This window comes from Apteryx rowi, unplaced genomic scaffold, assembly GCF_003343035.1.
Source record: "Apteryx rowi isolate R43461 unplaced genomic scaffold, aptRow1 scaffold_251, whole genome shotgun sequence".
NCBI lineage: Eukaryota > Metazoa > Chordata > Aves > Apterygiformes > Apterygidae > Apteryx > Apteryx rowi.
This window is the reverse complement of record NW_020448875.1, coordinates 65,765-88,153: the sequence shown is the minus strand read 5'-3', so window position 1 is coordinate 88,153 and position 22,389 is coordinate 65,765. Positions and strand designations below refer to the sequence as shown.

The 22,389-nt window shown below is 55.3% G+C and overlaps 1 protein-coding gene across 1 annotated transcript in view; it reads left to right on the top strand.

Moving 5' to 3' along the window:
* Window positions 1–22,389, top strand: part of SCARA5 (scavenger receptor class A member 5) — a 35,760-nt gene that overhangs the window by 1,360 nt on the left and 12,011 nt on the right. Inside the window, exons 2-5 of the mRNA XM_026067002.1 lie at window positions 583–711; window positions 6,007–6,681; window positions 13,127–13,207; window positions 16,672–16,770. Coding sequence (XP_025922787.1) covers window positions 583–711; window positions 6,007–6,681; window positions 13,127–13,207; window positions 16,672–16,770 — 984 coding nt within the window. The remainder of the gene's footprint in view (window positions 1–582; window positions 712–6,006; window positions 6,682–13,126; window positions 13,208–16,671; window positions 16,771–22,389) is intronic.

Below are 22,389 nucleotides of genomic sequence, written 5' to 3'. Positions count from 1 at the left end.
GAATATTTTGCTTTTCCCCTTGGTTACGGGTGGGAGCCGGCCCAGCGGCGGGGCCGCGGCGAAGCCCCCGCTGACGCAGCCGCGATCCCTCCCGCTCTCCGGAGAGGTGGCGAGCGCCGGCCGAGAGGAGTGGGTGGTTCGGGGCCCGGCGCCAGCTCCTCCCGGAGTCTCCCAGGACCTGATATAAGTGTTAATGTCAGAAAAATATTGCAGCTTTGCTCGTCGCGGAAAACCCGTCAGCTCCACCTGCCGGGGCGAAACCTGGCGGCGCTAGCGGCCCCGGCGCGAAGTCGCCGGGTCTCTGCCGCCCTGTTCCCGAACCCCCAGGAAAAGGTTTTCTAGGGACGCTTTTGGAATAAAAATGAAAAAAAAGCCCGAGACCGGATGGTTTCCCCCCTGATGCTGGGCTGGCTGCAAAAGAGCCTGTTTCCTTCTTTCTTTGCCATTTTATTAAAAAAGCAAAAGCCTCACGGCAGCGTTGTAGAGGGAGGGGAGAGGAGCTGGGTCCTGCCGGCGGAGGCCGGCGCCAAGGTCTCGGAGGGGTGGGAGATGCTCTCCTGACCACCCGCTCCCGTCCCGCAGGTCCCGGCAGGAGGATGAAGGTGGCCGGACGCTGCGGCCGGCTGGGCTCCCTGGCGGCGCTGAAGTACGCCGTGGTGGGGCTCTACCTCCTCGTCTTCCTCATCCTCGTCGGGGTCTTCATCCTCGCAGGTAAGGGCTGAGCCGCGTGCCGGAGCCGGTGCCGTGCAATGCTCCCAAGCATTCCTGGGGTACCGGGATGTGGCGTGAGCCGGCCTCCGAGGGAGGCCTGGATCCGAGTGCTGCTGGATCGGTGCAGAGTGAGCCTGGTCTGGCTGCGGGACCCCTGTTTTTGGCTGCTTGGGGCAGTTTCGTTGCCAGCCATGGGACTGGTTGTACCAGCTCTGGGTGTTGCGTTGCGTTGCATGCTCTGGGTGTTGCATTGCATTTGCGTTGCGTGCTCCCAGTGTTGCATCACGTGCTCCCGGTGTTGCATTGCGGTTGCGTTGTGCACTCCCGGTGTCGCGTTGCGTTGCGTTTGTGTTGCGTGCTCCTGGTGTTGCGTTGCGGTTGCGTTGCGCGCTCCCGGTGTTGCGTTGCATCGCATGCCTTAGCCTTTACGGCCGGAGGCGCTGCACGGTCACAGCAGCGCCCGGGTGTACGTGGGCTGGGAGGAAGCACCGGGCAGCGCCAAAAGCGTGTCCAAAACCGGCAGCGCCGGCCCCAGGGGCGATTCGGATGGGCCGTGGCCATGGGGGAGACCTTCCCAGCCCGGCCGTTGCCAGCTCCCTTTGCCCCCAGTGTGGTTTCACTCTCTAGCATAGATAACTCCTTAAGGGCATCAGGATACTGGGAGTCTGAATCCTACCCTGGCATCTCCTCTTGCAATGGAGACCCGAAGGCCTCGTGCGGGGTCTAAACCCCCCTTTGGGCACCCAGCCCTCGCTGACGCCGGCTATTCCCCAAAGCTTGCAGCATCTGTTGGGTGCGTAGTTCCTCACGGGGAAGTCATCCTCCAGCTGCAGGGACCCTCGGCTGTTTGCAGAGGCAATTTATGTAGGTATTTGTATATATTCTAGCGTGTATGCAGGATATTCCAGGCAATTTTCGAGGTATTCCCCTCTGCAGGCGACGTCGGAGGCTGGTGGCTTCGATGGGTCGCTCCTTGCTGGCGGCCGCGGTGGTGGCAGCCCCGCGAGCGCAGCCCGCCTTTTGCAAGGGGCGGATTTAGCTTTCCCGGCGTTGGAGAAGGGCCGGAGAAGGCTGGCGGGGGTTTTGGAAGCCTCTCCTTATTTATTCCGTGTTTCGCATTGTTTGAATGTTGTTGTTGGCCTGAGAAAGGCCGGAGCGAGCGGTGCCGGCACGGCGGGCTGGGCTGGGCTGCAGCTGCTCGCCCAAAAGCGGCTCCAGCGATAGCAGGGAGAAGGTTTTGGCATCCAGGGGTGGCAGGAAGAGCTGGAGCCCCACGAGACCGGGGATCCTTCTCCAAAACCTCACCGGGAGTCCTGGGACTGGCAGAATTTCGGCTTTTATGCTTCAATTAAAAAAAAATAAGTAAAAAGTGCCCAACTCTCCCGGTTATAGCTGAAAGTTTTGGAGAGGAAAGCAGCAAAACGAAGAGAGCATCATGTCTTCCGTTGCTGCTTTTTGTCCATCTTGATCATCAAGCCAAGCCCTGGGTACGGCCGTATCTGACTCCCAAGGGCTGGAAGCCTGGAGCTGGCCCTGCAAAGCCACCCGGGCAGGTCGGGCGTCCCCTCGCTGGAGATAGCTGGGGACCGAGGAGCCGGAACAAATCTCCAGCGTCAGCGGAGGCCAATTGGCTTTGAGAGGTGCTCGAAAAACGTGCTGGCTCAGGAAAAGCGATATCTTGGTGAAGAAGTGATGATGAAGCGGAGGGTGGAGCGGGGCCATGGGAGCTTGCTCGGCTGGCTGCCGACCAGCCCTTCTCCTCCAGGGCTCGTTAGCAGGGAGAGTCACCCGCCGGAGGCATTTTTGCTCGGATGGGCCCCTCCGCCCAGCTCCGTCCCCTTGCACTGGCTTGCGCCGGTCCCGGCATCCCGGCCAGCTCGGCTCCAGCGGATGGAGCCGGGTCCTCGCTCAAGCCCTGCACTGAACTTTCCCCCCACCGGAGCACCCGGGTCCTGTCCAGCCCCTCGGCACCGCGGCGCTTGGTGGCCGTCCCCAACATGCACCGATGGGCTCTCTGGGACTCGGCGCCAGGGCTCTGCCCTCCGCCAGCAGCCGCCTCGCTTCCGAGAGACGGCGACGCAGGGCTGGGATGCCCAGGGACCGCTGGGACCGGGCAGCTGCCTCCCCTCCTGCCTGCAGGAAACGAGGCAAATCCACAAAGACCACGCGGGAAAGCATGGATGCATGCAAATGAGTGCACAAAACCACACGTGCATGTGTGCAAATGCCCATGCGTGCACAGAAGCACGTGCACACCCATGGAACGCATGCATGCAAGTTTTTAACAGCTCCCTTCCCCGAGACCGAAGGCCGGGAGGGCCGGGCGGAGCGGCCGTGCCTGCCCGCCTTGGCCCCCCCAGCACCTCCCAGTCCCGCACTGGGCCAAAAGACAGCGTTTTGCAAGCTGTGAGTTTACTGGAGTTCACGCTCCGGCAAGTGATCTTCCGAAACAGCCTCGTTTAATTAACCGGAGGAGCGAAACACCCCCAGGTGGGGGCAGAAGCCCCCCCAGACAGCGACGCGGGCGGCTGGAAGGAGTCGCGGCGTCGGAGCGGAGCAGAGCGCGGCGGCCGGCAGGGTGCAAAGCGAGGGCTGGCTTGGCAGCTGGCTCGGGCAGGTGTCGTGCGAGTCCCCGCGCCCTGCGGGGAAAGGGGCGGAAAAGGGGTAAACTGCCAAAAAATACCTCGCCCCACCGCAGAGCTGGGCTGCGCGTTTCCCCGGGTGTCCCGTAGCGTGGGAACCACACGTGCGTGGCTGCATGGGAAGCGCTGCTCCTGCTCGGAGCCGGAGGAGGCTGCGATGTGGCGGAGGCTGCAAAAGTGCCACCAGCTTCGGTCGTTCGTTTTTTTTCTCCCTGCAGCCACAAAGCCTTTTTTTTTTTTTAATTTATTTATTTGCATCAATCCAAAACGTAAGCCTGCTGGCCCCTCTCCCCTCCGTCTTGCAAGAAATGGCAGCCGAAAGGTTTTGCGGTGCTGTAAGCCCGGGATCCGGCGCTTGGCCTTGCTGGCAGGGATCGCCCTGGCGAAGGTGCCGCTCCGCTCCACCGTGCCATGTCCCACGGTGGGGGAATTTCTCCCATGTGTTTGGGTTTTTTTGCTGCAAGGCCGAAAAACCACTGGAAAACAAACCGCCGCTCGTGTACCACGTGCCACCCCGGCGGAGGTGCAGCTGTGGCTGCTCCTGGCACTATCGTGTCCTTTCCAGCCGTGATTTTTCTTGGGATCAGTGGAAACACCCTGGGGGCCTCCTCCCTGTCCTCAGCTGCCTCCCCTCTTTTGCTTAGTCTGCGCCCAAATTAAATTAGCCCTTTTGGAAACGGCTTGCCCTTCCTTGGGTTGGGTTTCAGACCGGCAGCCTCGGCAACGCTTCCATTTCTCTGAGGATAACCCCCAAATTTCTGCAGTGTGCACGTGGCTCAGGGGTACCAGTGGTTGCATGCACGCGCCTGGGTTGCAAATATGCATGTGCAGCCGGGGTGTTCTGGCTTCATTCGATGCCCACTAGTGTTTTTTGGGAAGAGGCGGTGTCTGCATCTGTGCAGAGCAGAGCAGCGGGGACGCTGAGATGAGGCRGTCGGAGGCGATTTATGTGAATTTGGGGAACTCCACAGGCTTTGCAGATAACCGCGGATGCAAAGTGGGGGACCTGCCTGTGCCTCCCCATCCCTGGCAGGACCTGGTTTCTAGGTGGTTTCCACGTGTGATGGCCCCATGGGGCTGTTTTCCCCCTCGGTTTGGTTGCAAGAAAGCCATGGCTGCGTGCGTGTGCCTGAGCATCCATCGCAGGCGCTCTAGGTCTGAAAGACTTGAAGGAGCATCTTTGCACCCCCCCTGGATCCGTGGTACCCGCACCCCAGCCAGGCCCACGGCAGCTTGGTCCACTCCCCGTGGGTTCACATGGGTTCAGTTCCTTAAGTGCCCTCCCGAACGCCCTGCGCTGTCGCTGGTGGTGGCCCCGAGCCAGGCGCCCCGCAGAGCGCTGGAGTCCTCGCCTGTGCGTGTCTTCTCTCACCGTGCATTTACTCCCGCGATCTTAATGCAAACCAAATGTCCTCGCTGGGTTTCTCCTCCTTTGGAAAGGAGGAGGGGGGGGGGGCAGCTGCCAGGCCGGTCCCCGGCCAGCCCGTGGCACGGTGCCAGGTGAAGCCCGACAGCGGCTCAAAGAACAACAGCGGGGTTTTTATTCTTATTATTCGGACGGGTTTGGCTTCGAGTCCGCCGCCCCGGGGCTGCGCTGGAGACTCGCAGGCGATGCAAAGCGAAGGGAGAACATGATACTCCCCGCCTGGATCCCGGGCAGGCTCTGCACCACCCCTTCCCCGGGTGAGACCGGCTCGATCCGAGCGTGCTGCGGGGTGCAGGGGGTGCAGTGCCGCCGGCTCCAGCGTTTGCGGTGCAGCGTCACGCTGCCCTGCAGACGTTTGGTGGCCCTGCACGCGTCTCCAGCGGCCGAGACCCAGCAGGACCCGTGATGGGGAGCAGGGAGGTGCAGGGCACGGGGTACAGCCGGAGCTCCTGAGCCAGGGTGGGTTTCCTTCCTTCTTTCCTTCCTTCCTGTGCGAGAGGGTGGACAGCCCCCGTGGCGTGGTGCTTGGGAGCTGGCCACGGCTCCGCAAACCGCACCCAGAGCTGCCGAGACCCGCCGAGCCAACCTGCTGGTGTTAATTATGGAGCAAAGGACGCAGCTCAGGCCCGGAGTTAGTGGCCAGAAGGGAAACCTGACTGTTAAGCAATTAAAATCTCGGTGGGTAAAAAAAAAAATTTTAAAAAAAGGACAAAAAAGAGGAGTTTGAGCTTGCAGTTTTTAGGTCTGTTTTCAGGAAAGGGAAGTGGACGCTTTTAGCAGCCAACAGGCTAACCGAAGGCAAAGGCGGTCCAGACGAAGCCACGGTGCAGAGCTTCGTAGCATCACACCCGGGTTCCCGGGCTGCCAGACTCCTCCGGCAAAGCCCTTCCCGCGTGCGCGGAGCTACCCCGAAATCCAGAGCTGTTGCGAGCCTTTATCGTCCCTCCTGAGCGAGGTACCTGTGCAGCCACCTCCTTCTCCAGCCCTCCCAGCACCTCATTCTCACAGATCATGGTTTCTGCAGAGAAAACCATAGGGCCAAAGAGGGGCCGATGGGATGAGTCTGTGGGGATGTGCCAAGGAGCTTCGGCATTCATCTCCAAGCACTGAGGAACGGTGGGGATGTCCAAGCGCTCCTTGGGAGGAAAGAGGGTTGCGTGTCTCAGCTGGGCTCTCCCATCTTCACGGGGTGGTTTCTCATGCCCCTTTCCTCTCTCTCCCTTGCAGTCTCCAGGCCGCAGACCTCCCCTGAGGACCTGAAGGCGCTGATGGGGAACGTGAACCGCCTGAACGAGAGTTTCCGGGACATGCAGCTGAAACTGCTGCACCTACCTCTGAAAGGCGATGTGATGGATCACATCTGGAGGCTGCAGGACCTCCTGCAGAACCACTCGGACTCCTTGTTCCTCATGACGGGATCACTGCAGAAGCTGGAAGGGCTTCTCTGGAGCCTGCAGACCCAGGCCAGCCAAACTGACAAGGCAGTGTCCAACCTCTGGGACAGCTTGGCTCAGCAGAGCGACACAGCTCAGCAGGAGATGTACAAGCTCTCCGTGGAAGGCAATAGCAGTCGGCTGCTGCTCCAGCACCACGACCATCTCCTGACCCACCTCAAYGGCAGGGTGGAGAGCCTGAGCGACCAGGTGACGGCGGCAAGCGGGGCGGTGGACACCATGAACAGGACCTTCTCCTATGACGTGAGCATCCACCACACCCGCATCCAGGACCTGCAGGTGCTGATCAGCAACGCCACCGAAGATGCCCGGCAGATGCGTCTCATCCACATAGCCATGGAAGAGCAGCTGAAGCACGAGCTGGCCATCCTCAACAACGTGACAGAGGACCTGCGGCTCAAGGACTGGGAACACTCAGTCGCTCTGAAGAACATCTCCATGATACGGGGTAAGCTGAGCACCCTTCTGTAAGCAGCTCCTTTGCTCATGCATGAAGCCGTCATGGGGAAGAGGGTGTCCCTGGTGCTTTGGGTGGTGATGGAAAGTGCCCCACAGCATGCAGCTGCAGCTGATGGGGTGGTGGGATCCGTGGCTAGTGCTGGAACATGTGCTTCATCTCCCCTATCTTTATAGGCTTGGTATACCTACCTAAACCCGACTGTCCAGCATCACTTGAGATGCTGTAGGGTAGCTCACCTGCCTCCAGCTACTATCCTGAAAAGGCTGGATTTGCCCCAGACCCTTGTATCTACCTGACCTATGGGGATGTCTCGGGTATTCTTGGGTGTATCAAACCTACTAAGCACCTACATTTAGGTGCCTGCAATGTTTAGGTGTCTCCATCACCTTGGACTTTCTTTGTAGCGAGTAAGAGTCTAGTCTGTTAAGGAGTTAGGAAGTGGTGACGTGTTAGGTGGTCCCTCCAAATGTTCCCCAGTCAATATTAGGAAGAAATCTCCCAGGGTTCCCTCACTGATTCTAGGTAGAATGATGGTCAGGTCCCACCTGACCATGAAGGTGAGCCAGATGTGGGTACAGCAGAAACAATGGGTTTATTGCCCTGCAGTGATCAAGCAGGTATCCTCAGTCATCATCGATCCCATCGTTTGTTCTACCTTATCCTTTTTTCCTATGTTTTCACTCCCATGTTCTTCTCCTTTACCACCCTCAAACCCTCCCAAACAAACAGCCCACCCCTGTTTACTCTTAGCCCTTTGTCCCTAGTTTTGCTGATATCTTTTTTTGGTGTTTATGACATGGTTGCCTTGGTAATCCCCCCTTAATCACCAAACTGCTAAGCACCTACTCCCCCCCTTTTTTTTATTATCTATAAGGTCCAGCTGTTTCTCACATCATTAGCTTGTTAGTGTGACTATATGGTCAGGGTGAGCCATCTGCTTGGACATTACTTCCTCTTTGATATCAGGAATTTCTGCCTGTGTCTCACATTACTATCTTGTTAGCGTAGCCATGCAGTTGGGATAAGCCATTTGTCTGTGTACCTCAACAGAGTCCATGCAGCGAGTGACTGCACAGACTAGATCTCCTTGGGTGTAGACAGCTCTAAGGTGACCAGCTCAGATGGAGATATCTGCGCTGGAGAGACCCGCGTCTGCTGTGGTGGATCCCAGTCAAGTTGCCTGATGTGACTGGGAAGCAGCAAGATCAGGACCTCTCCATGACAGGTGCTCCACAAAGGGACAGATGCTTTTTGCCTCAAGGGTCTTAGAGACTGAAGTAGAAGAGGCAGATGTGGGGCAGGGAAAGGACTGAGGCTGGAAAAGTGCAATGGGTAGAATGACTTCCGGCAGCAGAGCGAAGGGAGCTGCAGCCCATGGGAGCAACCCGGCTCCAYGGGACGCTGAGGAAGGGAAAGGGCTGAGCCCTTCGGGAAAAGGGCATCTGAGCAGGGCTGTGATGGGAGCCCACAAAATTGTGAGCGTCCTTGTGACTTATGGCACAAGATCAAGGAGGCAGCAAGCCAAAGACAGGCTCAAGGAAGCCCTCTTCCACACGCTGCTTTTCTCACCCATCTGGGACTCCTTCCTGCAGGACTTTGTGGAAGCTGGAAATATGAGTGGGTTTGAAAGGGGCTAGACAAATTCGTGTAGGACACATTCAGTGGCCCGATAGCAATGGCTTGGGAAGTCTCTTTGATCTGATTCAGTGAGGTGGGGCAGCACCAGTCCCTGCAGCTCATGGCTTCATCTGCTACCTGCCCATGACCACCATGTCCAGCTCAGTGCCTCTGAACCATTACRAGTTTTTCTCCCAGGAATGACGCCCCTGTGCTGAAAGCTGCATTTAGGGCTCTGGAAATAGAGCGGGGATATGTCCCCGCTGCARTTTCAGATGCATCCAGCCCTGGCTGCATGTTGGGGGGCAGTTTTTGGCCCGCTTCCAGGCTATTTGTTTGCACCTACAGCATTGCAGTGAGACACTGCTCTGCTACCAGACCTCTGTGTCGAGGCAGACCTTTCTCTGGTGCTTCCAGCTGGAACGCCAGACAGGCAATGGAGGGGTGGGCACCAAAGCGTTGCCTGTTGGACCAGCTGTGGGTTGCATATCTTGAACTGCAGCAGCTACCTTCACCCACGTGGGCCACCTGGAGCCCTCGGGCACCAGCAGCACCATGGGATATTTTCCCCTGATTCCTGAGGGACGTTTGCTGCCAATGCCAGGTTCAGGGCTGCTGGGGCCACACCGCATCCAGACTCCCAACTGGTTTGCAGCTTCAGCTGAAGCCACAGGGGCAGGGGAACTCGTGCTGTGACTCCCCGGCTCGGCTCCCCCAGGAGCGGCGACGGCCGTCCGTGCATCACAGCCTGACACCCGTGCGCCAGGGTGCTCCAATTAGCACGGGTAGAAAGCAACACAAATCCCTCCGAATAGGCTGGCACCTGATTTATGAGTCACGGCTCTGACACATTCCTGGCAGCCCTGACCTGCGCTCGCTCCGCTTCCCTCTTTTCCCTCTCCCCATCCTTTCTCCCTTCCCGCTTGCTGTCGGCAGCGATGGGCCGGGCGGCTGGAGAATTTATGAGCCTTGTACCCATCTGGCCAACCCACCTTCCAGGAAAAGGGGTTTTATCCCCAGCTCTGCACGCTCCTGGCCGAGCCAGCTGTGCTCCCAGGTGGATTTGCACGGAGCAGGGAGGCGCGGGGCTGCCTGCCTGGGTGGTGCATTTCCCTCCCCGGAGGCTACCCTGGGCTCTGGCTTCTCAAGACCATTTTTTTGTGATGAAGGCTGCCCGGGGAGGTCCTGGGGATACAGGAACTGGGATCGTCTCCAGCAGAGGTGAGGGAGGACTCGGTGCACGTGGGTGGCTGGGGTCTCACCCCACCTCGCGACTGGCTGTGCCAAGCATCCCGTGCGTCTCGGAGGGGGCTCAGCCTCGCGGCGCAGAGAGGGAATCTGGATTTTAAATAGCCATGTCAGCAGGAGGGACGGTGCCCAAAATCTGCCGCGGCTCAGGCCGCCCATCCGGAGCCACTTGCACAACTCGCTGGGTGGGATGTGCTGGCTCGCGCCATGCAGCAGGTCTGGCGGGGCGATTGCAAAGTCCCATCTGGCCTTCAGAGCTCTCCGCTTCGCTGAAGTCCACGTTCCGCCTGTTTTGAAGGGCTTTTTCTCACGTGCTGCTCCCAAAGGAGCAGCAGCAAACGCYGCGTGCAGCCCAGCCCAGCGCAGTCAGCAAAGTGAAGCCAGGGTGCAGCTGGGCTGGTGTTTTCCAGCCCGAGGTGGGGTGGGGACCAGCTTGGCGAAGTGTCTGAAGTGCTGGTCATATCTCCTCGTCTCCGGACTGCAGCCTCTCCCAACCGCCCCTCCCAATGCTCTTCCGTCCTCATCCCGGCTTCTCCCAATGCTCTCCCATCCCAGCCACTAGGGATGGGACCATCTCTGCTCGCCTACAGCTCATCGAGCCACGCTGCTACAGCCAAGAGGAGATGCTCTGATGGCTTACGGACCACAAAATAGCTTTTTGGCTCGTGTGCTTCCAACTTTGCTGCCCTGGAGGCCCATAAGAGGGGCAGGCTGTCAGATCTCTGCTGCCTGTTATTCGGCTGTGTACATGCCAGAATAAGAGACAAGTCCAGCGTGTCTCTTCCCTGGCTTTATTCTCCTGCTCCTCAGCGCTCTGGGAGCAGAAGAGGTTGACAGCTACCCATAGCCCTGTCCTTGATGCAGTCTAGTCCCTGTCTTAGCCTGTGCATGCCTCTGGCCTCCCCGACACCCTGCRGGATGGTTTTCCACCCTTCCCAGGGTTGGAAACCATGCCATGGGTTCACCTTGACGTTGGGCTGCCGTTTGGGGGGGGCGACTGATGTTTCGCTCGTCGAATGAGACGGCGTCTCGGGAGAGGGGAGTCTGCAACCTGAGACGGTCGGGGCTGGTTTTAAGGAGGGAGGACAACTCCAAACCCTTCYGAGACGTGCCCAGGGCAGGCAGCTCCCACGTCCCTTCCCAGCATTAATGGAAATGAGGTGGGGCCCTTGTGTGGGTTATTTCCCGGTGTGCCCATAAAACCGGAGCAGATGGAAGTCTTTGGAGCTGCCCCTGCTCAGGGGAGCTCAGCCCAGCCGTGCTGGAGCCAGCGTGTGTGGGAGCGAGGCATCTGGTGTCTGCAACAGCTTTGCTCCCGTCCTGTTGGTGTGGGCCCCAGGGAAGTGAAGGGTGTTTAATCAGAAAGGATATTCAGGGCAAAGTGAGGGTGGCAAAGGAGGAGGCTTTTTTTTACTGAGATGTTTGCAGCGTTGCTTTTAGTTTTGCTTGCGGCGGGAAAGCGTCCGTTATGTTTAAGCAAGTGGCTTTTTACAGCCCGACCTTTGCTCTGCTGGGCTGGAGCTGGCAAAGGAAGAGTTTGACCCAAACCCAGRAGGACGTTTGGGTCCTGCAAGGTTTCCACTGCTCGTCCTGGGGCCGTAGGGCTGGAGGTACCCAGGCAGAAAACCCTAACGTCAGAGAGATGCCCCTGTCCTGACACTCTGCTACCAGCCATCAAGTGCACCGTCACCTTTACGAGGATATTGCTCTGGTTTGGCAGGCTCTGCTTTCTGAAATGCCCCGAAGGCTGGAATTAACGGTATCATCTCTGAAATCTTTATGAAATTCTGCGTTAGCTCTTTATTTCAGATGGGATTGACTGGTGTGGGGCAGACTAAACACATTCCCACRTTATTCCGTTTTCTCTTTAACAAACTGGCATGATTTGAACTCCCTCTTGGCGTTTCAGGACACTGAAAATCAATGGCAGTACTTAACACCRTCTATTTACGTCATCATACGCTTCCTATTATTTATTTGTTTATCCATTCGGTTTTTCAGACTCCAAGGGGCAAGTAACACAGAGAGGCTGATTTAAGCATCTGTGGTGTTCATGGCTCTTGTGCAACGTCCTTCTTTAATGCTATGGGAATGAAAATGATTTATCAGCRGTCGCGGCAGCTTTATGCAGCGCATACCTCACCTGGCTCCTGCCCCACGGCCCCCTTTGACGTCGACTGAACGTTGAATTAAGCATTGCCGAACCTGCTCCACTATTGACGATTCTGCTGCTCCCACCCGAGGCCACGTCGCATTCCCTGCTGCGCGTTGTCCCTTTTGTTCCTATCCTAAAATGCCTCCTTGTTGTACTTAGCTCTCCTGGGTATCGATTGTTCTTAGCATCCTTTTGTTTCGCTAACTGATTTTCTGCAGCGCAGAACACGAGACCTGCCGCGCAGGGCTGCACCAGGGTGTCCCAAGCCCCGCRTCCTCTCAGAGCCCAGAGATGGACGTCTAAGTCCAGCCATCCATCTAGCCTAGTCCATCTAGTCCAAGAGTAAAACCAGGCTAAGCTAATGCAAGATTTCCCRGTAGTCCTCTCCCAGCCTCTGACCATCTTCAGCTCGGGACATTTCCCGAGCCTCTTGTGGTTCATCTTCTTAGGAACCCACAGAGCACTGTTCTTAATTTCTGGATGATATTTGCAGTTCCTAGTAACTCATTTATTAGGACTGCTAAGCCTCCCCCCCCCTTCCTTTCCCGATTCTTTTGTGTTACCACTTTGTCCATAACCCTGGCCAATTGTTTGCTTTCTGCACAACTGTGAGTTTATGGCTTTTTGGATTTCTAAGAAAACAGTTTTTAAAAGTTTACAATTATCATCCTGCCTTGGTAGGACAAAGACCAAATGACCCCTTAAGGTCTCTCTTCGCCCAATTTTCTATGATCCCATGAGTCATTTTTTTCTATTCATATTCTGTCTTCCAATGGATTTAGTTCCTAATTGTTTTCAGCTTTGCGGAAYTGGCCCTTTTCAAGCTGATAAATGTAACTCTATTATGGTTTGAACTTTCTGCTTGYGTATACAATCATGTCACAACGGTTTACACTGAAGCCACCGCCAATGGTTAGCTCTGTATTGGGTTATTAGCCAGCAGCGATGAGTTCTGTGATGCAAATCCCCTCCTAAAGGTTCATCTCAATATTTGCAAAATGCATTTCCTTTTTCTTTAAGTAATGTCATTGGAGAAGTCACGGTTTTTGGTTAAGAGGAAATTCCAGGAAGCTGGAATTTCCTTTGGAGCCACGTTCAGGTGGAATCACAGGAACTGCAGGGTGAAGTTTTCTGGCATGCGAGGCAGCAATCGAGAGAGTCGTTCTTGGCCTTTAAAATCCACAGATCACGGAGCAAGACTCCTGGCAAGCTGCCTCTCTGTCACTTAGTTCCTCTGTGGCGGAGCTTTGTGTTTATTAGAGGCCCCTGGATGCCTGATAAACAATAACGGCCGGCGAAGGAGTCGTCTATGTGTGTGTGTGTGTGTGTGTGTGTGCGTGTGCGTGTGTGCATCTGCTGAATGACTGCTCTGCAGGAGGAGAATCACTGAACTCCGTACCCGTTGTATTTCAGGGCCTCCAGGACCCAAAGGAGACCAAGGCAATGAAGGAATGGAAGGTGAACCTGGTCTTCCCGGCCTTCCTGGGCTACGAGGTAAGGAACAACATGTCCAGCGTACACATAATCCAGCCAGGCTTGACCCAAAGTGCACAGAGTCAACGGGATCATTCCCAATGATTTCTCTAGRGTTCCAGTCTGACTATTGGGACCTTGCTGGCGTTGTAGAAAGATGGAATAATGTTAGGATAAACCTGCTGTCTCATCGTCTGCCAGATTTCTGGGGCTGTTCTTTGCAGTAGATTCCTCTATCTCTTGTCCTCCTTTCACCCTTCGATGACTCAAATCATGATGTGTCCCCCACATCCTATAGAYCAGTCTGTCATCTGAGATCACCACATCTACCCTAAGCCCAGCTTATCTGTTTGTTAGCTATACTCCACCCAATTAGTTTCCCTACATGCATCAGACTCGAGGTAGTTTTCCAGAGCCTGCTGTCCTGTCTGGAAGCCCTTCTCCTCGTGGTGAAGGTGTAGGCTGGCTAGGACACAGCTTGCAGTGCCTAGTCCCAGCTCTGACRCTGATTACTTAGGAGACCTTGGAAACCACTCCCTGTTTGTAAGCTTGGGGGTATTAGTACCAGTCCTCTCTGATGTGGCATCCTGCCAATCTCTGAAAGCTCCTAGGTCTTCTGGTCCCTGTTGCATCACCTTGCATCACCCTGTTTCATTCCCTTCTTACATCCAAGATTGTCTCTTCCCTGTCCTTGCTGACGTCATTTCCAATACCGCATGACAGTTCCTCTCTTCCTCTGGCTACTTAGCAGCTGTCCCTTCTCGAAGTCCAATATTTGGAGGGTTTGACTGATCCCAGATCACGTGGGTTTCAGGAGGACCTCCATGCCAATGTGCACTCTGTGTTCCCACCATTAGCAGGRCATATCTGCGGTACTCATACCGCAACGCCTGGGCTGACACAGCACTGGGACTGAGACACCAAGCGTGGAGAAGCTCCTGCTTGGACCATGCTGTCACTTACTCAGGTGCAGAAATGCAAGTCTTTAGGGGCAAAAGTCTCTCTCATCTTCCAKCTTGTCCCTTGGCCTCCTGCCTTCCCCCTCCATTACTGGAAGGACAGTGAGAGCTACATAAGTCCGTTAGCTGCCTGCAGGCTTCTTTGAAATAGCCACTCAGCAAAGGTTGATGTTTCTCAGAGCTGGAGCTGGGCATAGCTCACTAAAGAGGCACCAGAGGGGTTGGCACCAGCAGCCTGCAGCCAAAGGTGGGGAGGAGGGACCCAGCTCAGGGCCCTTCCAGCCTGCGAGAGGGGACCGTCGTCATCAGCGAGGTTGGGAAAGCTGAGGCTTTGGTAGGATACTTCTTCAATTTCAAGAATGCATTTTTTTTTCTTCTTAATTCAAACCATTGTTTTTAAGAGAAATTCAATTTAAGAAGCAACAATCCTCCACCCCCAGGAAAACATGTTTTTCTGACAAACGAGAAACTCATTCTGTCACATCAGAAAGAACTGGGAGGAACAAGCTAGGATTCCCCTATGGCTGTGATGGCGCTGCTGAGGTCTCTGGTCAAGTGAACCCTGACCACAGATATTCTGGGAATGCCCGGCCTTCTGGATGAGTACTCGGCTTGAGCCTGTTTCTAATTTTAAGCCAAACCTGGAACCACTAGGTTTACACCCAACACTTGGATATGGTGCAGAGCTTGCTGGAGGATCCCTTCTGGTGAAGACCACCTGCGRTCTGGTGGCTGCTGTCCCCTACAGGCTCTTTCCTGTCGAGGTGACAGGATCCTTCCTGTCTGGGACGTGGTGTCCTAGTCCTCTTTCTCCATCCTCTTACATCCTGGAGGAGAAATCTGCCTGCCACAGGATCTGACCATCAACCTCATATTGTGCCAGGGAATTAAACCATGCCAGTCCTGGCAGGCAGCACCACGGGGTGCCATGGGGCAATGTCCCACCCTGACACCGATTAATTAACTGGTGAAGATGTGACCTGCATAGGGGTCTTGGTACTGGAGCAGGTGAGTTCAGGCCCCTGGACTCCTGGATCTGAGCTGCCAAAACTGGGCTGGTATGAAACCTGCACGTTTCTGGTGCTCCCTTTTCCCCTGTTCCCAGGAGGATGGCAGGACCGCCCAAGTTCGGCAAAGCCAGCCAGGAAACCTGATCACTCTCTGAAAGCCCTTGTCAGCRCTGGCTGCCCATGCTCRTTTCACGGACAGCTATTTTATGTGCGTTGACAGATTCATGGCTGTTTTTCTTGGGTGAAATAAGCATCAGAAATACATCATCTGGTTTCTTTCCTTTTTTTTTTTTTTTTTGTTTAAACAAAAAAGCAAAACAATCCCTGGAGGGTTCACCTATGGGAAGAGTTGACAAAATAACCATGATTTCTAGCGCTTTGTCCTCCTCGCTTTCCCTGGTGCTTTTCTGGGCAGGATCACAGCACCAGCCTTTTGGGTTCAGGCAGCTCAGGTTCAGGCGTGGCCAGCATTTTCAAGCATCTCTGCACTTCCTTCCTTCCCCTGGGTCTTCTACACAAATACGGATCTGGCCCTGACACAGTGCTTCCCCCAGAGAGGGAGGCAAGGCGTTAGCTGAATGCAGCAGACAAAGGGTTAAGCCCCAGGTTGTGTCCACTGGAGTTGGTGCCCAAATTCCTCCTGACTGCTTTGGCTGCAGAGCTGAGCCTCGAGGGGAGAAACGTGTCCACGTACAGAGTGACCCCTGGCAAGCAGAGCGCGCAGCCCTCTGCTCTGGAGGTGCTTCTCCCCAAGGGACCTGGCTGGAAGCAGATAAGACAGAGAAGACCTGGCTCTTGTAGCTGTACAGCACTTGCATTGTGGATAGTAGAAGGATCTGGTTCAAAGCATAGGAAAATATTGACTAAGGCTGGAAAAGCCCAATGCAGAAGGGACACGATGCTCAGTGCAAGGGGAACTTAGGTCTCCTTCAGCACCCAGATGTGGGCATGGGAGATCAGCAGCATCGTGCCAGGCAGATGTCTGAGCTTGGATGCTGAAGGAGCTGCTCTCTCGCTGAGGACTTCTCCCCGGAGAGTTTCTCGTCTGGCATGGGCTCAGGTCRCAGCTGGGGTCCATGCTGCAGGGCAGCCACTACTCATGCGTCCCGCTGGGCCAATATGCCTGGATGCAAGGGGTGCACAACTCCCAGCTCTTCCTGTGGCACCTCATGGCTCCTTGTGGTCTTCATTCCCCCCTGGCTCCTCTGTCTTATTCCTTGTTCTCCAATCTTGGGGCCTGGCTGTTATGTTGCTCTGAGCCCTAAGATGCTCAGAGCCTTATCAGCACCAGCCCATCTCCAGCTTAAATCCATCCTGTATCTAGGGGCAGATACAGAAAGAAGTTATGGGCTAAACTCTCAGGTGTGTCCTTCTGATGATCCTTGACTGCTGGCAAAGAACCACAGACCAACTAGCATTTCTGCTGGCAAGCAACACGTGTGTGTGTGTGTGTGAAGCTGGTTTATGTAGGTTCCCACTGCAGTAGGACCATTTTGTCTCTTTGTCCCTACTCCAGGGCTACCCGGGGAGAGAGGACCACCAGGACCACGTGGCTTGAAAGGGGACCAAGGAGACCTTGGCCCTCCAGGTCCAGCAGGGTTCCGGGGATTCAGAGGTAAGGACCAACCTTGGTGCAAAAGCTCCTGGGTGGGTCATTGGTGTTCTGGCTGGGCTTCCTGCAGCAAACTGGCTCTGGAGACCAGTGTCAAGATGGCAGAGAAACTGGTTGGTGGTGTGAGAGCGTCAGGGCCCATCTGCCCTGGCTTGTGACCCACCTGGAGCTTCCTGGGCAGAGTGGAAATCTTGCCGAGCTCGGGGTGTGCCCACTTGCTCTTGTGCACGAATAACCTCTCCACTGAGTCCTTTCCACCAAGGGACAGTGGTGGAGAGTCCAGAGCTTGGAGGCAGAGGGTCAAAACAGTTGTTATGGTCATGCTCCAGCCAGCTGTAGTCTAGGAGTCCTCAGCTCCTGCAGTGTAGGGAGGCTCGGCCAGGAGCTGGCATGGGTGGCAGCGCTGCCTGGGCTGGGCACTCATGGCCCTACTGACCCCTCCAAGGCCATGCGAGGACCTGCCAGGCTGCCCTCCCACCCTCCCACATGTGGCTTGGGCAGGGTTTTAGYGACAGTACAGAGTTCAGACTTTGTTTTTCTGGTCACCCTTTCTGGCTCCCTGTGGTTTCACGGAGCCTCACCACACCCGGGTTAAGAGCAGAGAGAAGTTCTGGGTGTGGAAAATGTGCACCTGTTTAGCAGGACGGGTTGGTCCCAGGAGACCTTCTAAAAGAAGTTCCATGCTACGACTTAAAACAGAACCAATAATCCCAGTTTCCAAAACATGCTTTTTTTTTTTTTTTTTTTAACCTCAAAACACCTTGGGTGACGGAGGTGTGGGGGAGGCAGGAAGAGCCCAGCCCAGCAGACCCGGTGCCTCCCTGGGCAGAGCGGCATGTGTCTGCAGCCTGCCCTGGCGATCGCAAGCCCCTTCTGCAGACAACCTGGTACAGACAGTGGTAGGGAGGGTGGGAGGTGCCGTGGCTTCAAACAGCACACGTGGCAGAAAGCCGTACATCTGTCCACGTTCTCCTCATCTCTTGCTTGTGTGTGATGTTGACCTGGGACACGGCCACGCTGGCCCCCATGGACGTGTGACAGCAGCCAGGGAAAAGGGAAGTGTGGGCCAGTGAATGTGCCTGGAATAACGCCCTGAACTTGGGGAATGGGGGTGGTGTTGTCCCTTCTTGTGGAGATCCCATATGTTATGCGTCTTACAACCTCTCGCTTTTGACGGTACTACGCAGTAAGTTCTTCTGATGAATTGCATGTGTGAAAGCGAAAGGAAAATGTCCTCTTTAAACACATCTCTCTCTTATATCTGCAAACTTGGCATCAYGCTGGAAAGATGGCCAGAGAGTTAGCTTCCAGTTTTCCTGTACRTCCTCTGAAGTGTCTGGTGCCGGTCGTTGCCAGAGGCAGGGATCCAGGGGAGACCTCTGTGTCCAGCCTGATCGTCCCTCCTTCTTTTGTGGCTTGCCACAGCTGTGTCCAGCTCTTGCACCAGGCACACTAACCAAAAGCCCTATTGCACCCTAGGGGCAGGACCAGATCGTCCATCCTTTCTTCATTTTGTAGTGACTTTGTGCGAAGGACCTTTCCTAGGGACATGCCATCCTCCTCCCACAGTGTCAATTCCTCAACGTGCAGACCCAGGAGGCTTTAGCTGCAGGTGGAAAGGAGACGTAGGAGCAGAGACACTTCCAGTGGCATCCCTACTTAGCACGAGAGCAAAGTAAAGCTCTCAGACCTGCAGCTCAAGGCAAGACGCTCTCTTGTAAAATTAGCGTGAGCTCTTAACCCAGCGATGCGGCACGCGTTCTTCTCCGRCTCTAATCTCTGTTATTTAGCACGTCTCAGTCTAGCTGACTCAGCTTTGCATGCTGTGTTCACGTTCAGCAGGCAACAGGGGCTAATTATGGGGACGCCTTCTCTTCGTCTGGCTCATGTCCCCCTTCAGTGGTCCAAGGAGGCCATGGGCACTGCCACAGCAAAGAGACATTGCCCTGTCTATCAGCTGCAGAGGGCTAGCGTGGTTCGCAGCAGAGCTGCGTCCATGCAGCAGAGGCGGGTGAGAAGGTAGGAGATGGGGTGGGTGTGCAGAAAGGAGGTCCCCAAGCAATGCAGCACATGTTGTGGGTTGTGTGATGAGGAGCGGCTGTGCTACGCAGCAGCCTTCTCCCATCTGCAGCCCAGCTGCATCCAGCCAGCGGATTATCAGTGTCTGAGAGTTGGATACTTTCTGGCCCCCGTGCTGCAGGGTGGGAGATGCCAGGAGCTCAGTGTCCTCCAGATGGGAAGCTCCGTTCCAGACCAGGCTGGGCTGCATTGCAGTCCGTGCCATCAGGCAACAGTGAAGCACAAGCAAGACACGTTCCTGGTTCTCACCAACGGCTCTGATGGCAGCCTCCACAATTCGCCTCGTTCTTCTCATACCAAACATTACTACAGCGCTGGAGGGGTTTCAGGAGGAATTACCATCACTCCCGCTAATGACTGATCCTATTTCCCTTGAGCCGTTACTGCTGTAATCACCTGGCTTACTGACGTGATGGCTCTATTTATGCCATCGGTCTCCCAGTCATCCCGATCTGGACATTAGCTGACCTGCCAAGACCCATTTACTGATGGAGATGGCTCTCCAGGCCACACGGCTGGTTAGTTTGATATTTGTGCACTGTGTTGTGGTCTAGAAGCACTCAACACTGCTTTTTCCATCACCCCTTCTCGTCCAGCAGAAGGGAGCCCAGTGTTTCTGAGCTGGTGGAGCCTTGGCTCCCAGTCTGCATCTGTCTCGTGCTACCCAAAGTGGAGGCTGCTGTCAGAGCAAAGAGCCTTACATGGCACGTGCTGTGGGGATGAAAGAACAAAGAAACTGCAGTATTTCAAGTTTGTTTTCCTGTTTTCTGATATCCTCTCTCTGCCTTTTTGGAGATAACTCCAGCCCTTAAGATTGCAGTTTCCCAGCAAGGATATGGGTGTCCCAGGTGCAAGACTCCTTCCAAGCTGTGAAGAGCTAAGGCAAAAACTGTGGGGTAAAAACGTCTGGCCCGGTCTTGCAGGAGGTCACAAAACCCCCTTGAAATGGGCTTGGGCAAGAGCCTTGCAAATCCGTGAGCRCTGCAGAGCCTTGCGCTAACGCGAGGGAGGTAGTGACTCCTCAAGCAATCAGTGGCTAAGATGTTCCTGGCAGCAAATCAAACAACTGCTGCGCTGAGATTCGCCAACCAAAACCACAGTGTACATTGGGTCTGTGGTTTCCTCTCTTTCCTTGGAGCAGAGGAAGGTAGGCTTTTCTCACTGGCTGATGCCAAGCAATGGCTTGACRAGGAAATTATAGCGAGAAGCATGGGCGAATTAAACTGTACTTCAGGCCCAGCCAAACACTCCCCCTCTCACTCTTGAAGCTGGTTGCTAAAGGCATTTTTGTTTTTCCCTGAGCGCCAGTGCCCGTGCGTGTGTCAGGAAGCGCCGGAGGCCTCAGCCTCGTRAACGCTGGTCTCTCGAGATGAGAGGCTGATCAGGACCAAACCCTGACAACCAGATTTGCCCAGCAAAACGAGCCCTGGGAGGAGATGCCTCTTTGGGATGGAGGATGTTGATGAAGTCATGCTTCAAGCTGGGGACTGCCTAGACCGCAAGGATGGAGCCCTTCCAAGACCCACATCCCTGCAAGCATCGGGGAGCACATCACCTCCCTCGCTCTTCCTCAGCCACCTGCGCTGTCTCCAGCCACTAGCATGGCAGATGGGCAACATTTGCAACCTTCCTCCCAGCCGTGTTTGCTGCTGGTCCCACCAGCTCCATCTGCATCAAGGGGTCCCTCCCTCCACGTCCCCTTTCTAACCCACCTGGACGAAGGTGGCCAGCAAAGCCCAGGGTTGGACATGTCTCATCCCAAGTGAGCCCCGGCTCCCGAATCAAAGCCTCCCTATCCAAACTCCCTGAGGTCAGGGGTGCTCGGGTAAAGGGGCTTCATCTCCACCGTTCTCCAATAAATAGCGAAACACTCTGGCAGTGAGCACTGAGTTTCTACGGTTTATGGGATTCTCGGCAATTTATAGGAAACAGACACGGAGCGAGGCAACGGTCCAAGCCCTGGCTTTAAGGAAAGGCCTGTTTTCCTGCAGCACTAGTCTTACACTTCTATAGCAGCTTTCTTCTGAGTCTACGGTAACTATCAGCTCGCTGGGAAATACAGCCTTTTCGGGGGGGGAAGGGACGTCAAGGCGGACGAGCCTCCTCGCCGAAAATCCAATGGCTGCTCATCCCGACAGCCCCGCAGCAGTGTTTCTGGCAGGTCTGGGTTCGCTTACAGGGATGGGTTGATCTGTTCTAGCGTTGACCACTGTGCACCAGCCCTTTCGCCTCCCGTGGGGCTGCTGCTCTTCCTCTCCACGACGGAGCAGCCGTTCCCCATCGTTTTCCATTTTGCTGTTTTCCTGCCCTTCGTCCCATCCTTCAAAATTACCCCAGTAAAGTATTATTTTCCTTGTTTCCAAACGGGGAAAATGATTATAGAAAGTGACTGTAAATCAGCCTGCTTTACCCTTCCTCGGGGAACGTTGTACAGGGAACACGAGGAAACAGCAGTAAATTAGCCACAGAGGCGATTGCTAACCTATAGATGAATTCATGGCAAATGAGAGAAATCCTCTTCCTAAATCCCACGTGCAAGTAAGGAGGAATTTTCTCGCATGTTGCTGCAAACAGAGCACGTTTCTAGGTGTGAGCAGTCGCGTGGGATTACCTCTGCATTAAGAAGGGAGCAGCAAATCCGTCCAAGGTACATCAGTCAAAGCACCTTTAAAGTGTGCCTGTTTTCAAGGTCCCTTTCAGACCAGTGATTTCCATACACAGCATTGTTGAAGGAAGGAAAAATATTATACTTTCTGTTTCTTATGATTTAAATTCCATCTTACAGCGAGTGGAAGTGGGATTTAGCAGAGATTTCACATCTTCTGCAGGCAACAGTTCCCAACAGCGGTTGGACGTGACCCTACAGAGCCATCTGGGCTCAGTCTGTGTCTTTTGAACAACATCATCCCTCTCCCCACCGGGACCTGGCACAGAAATCTTCCTGGGAACTGCCCAAGGGATGGGACTTTGCTGACGGTACAGCAGGTTTGCAATTGCTCTTGGGGCCATTGGCACAGACCAGAGACCAAGGGCACCCGATCATGCTGCTCCACCGCATCCTGCAAACCTCGACTGGTTCGTCCAGAAAAAACAGGACCAAACCTAGACTCAACCGTGCTGATTTACTTGCAGTGAGAAATTGCCAAGATAGTCGCTGGATGAAGGCACCAGCCATCCCTCCTGGTGGGACCAGCAGCGACTCCAGCACCAGGGCTTTCCTCCTGGTCTTGCTGGATCTGCCCAGCTCCCGTGACTCCCTCATTTCCAGCTRGTGCCAGGCCTTGCCCTCCACTAGGGATGCTCCTGAGACCCAGCTGGGGCCTGACAGCTCGGAGAGCTGGGCCTGAACCGAAGGGACAGGCGCCAAATCGGATGGGAGCTGTGCCACGATGGGGCTGTCCTCTGCTTGCCGGAGAGCTTGTTTAGAAGAAAAGAGRGAAGGGAAGAAGGGAAAACCAGAAATGAAGGAAAAGCAACCAACCAAAGTCGRAGGGGAGGGATGGGAAATGAGGAGGAGAAGAAGCAGAGAAGCCACCCTCCATG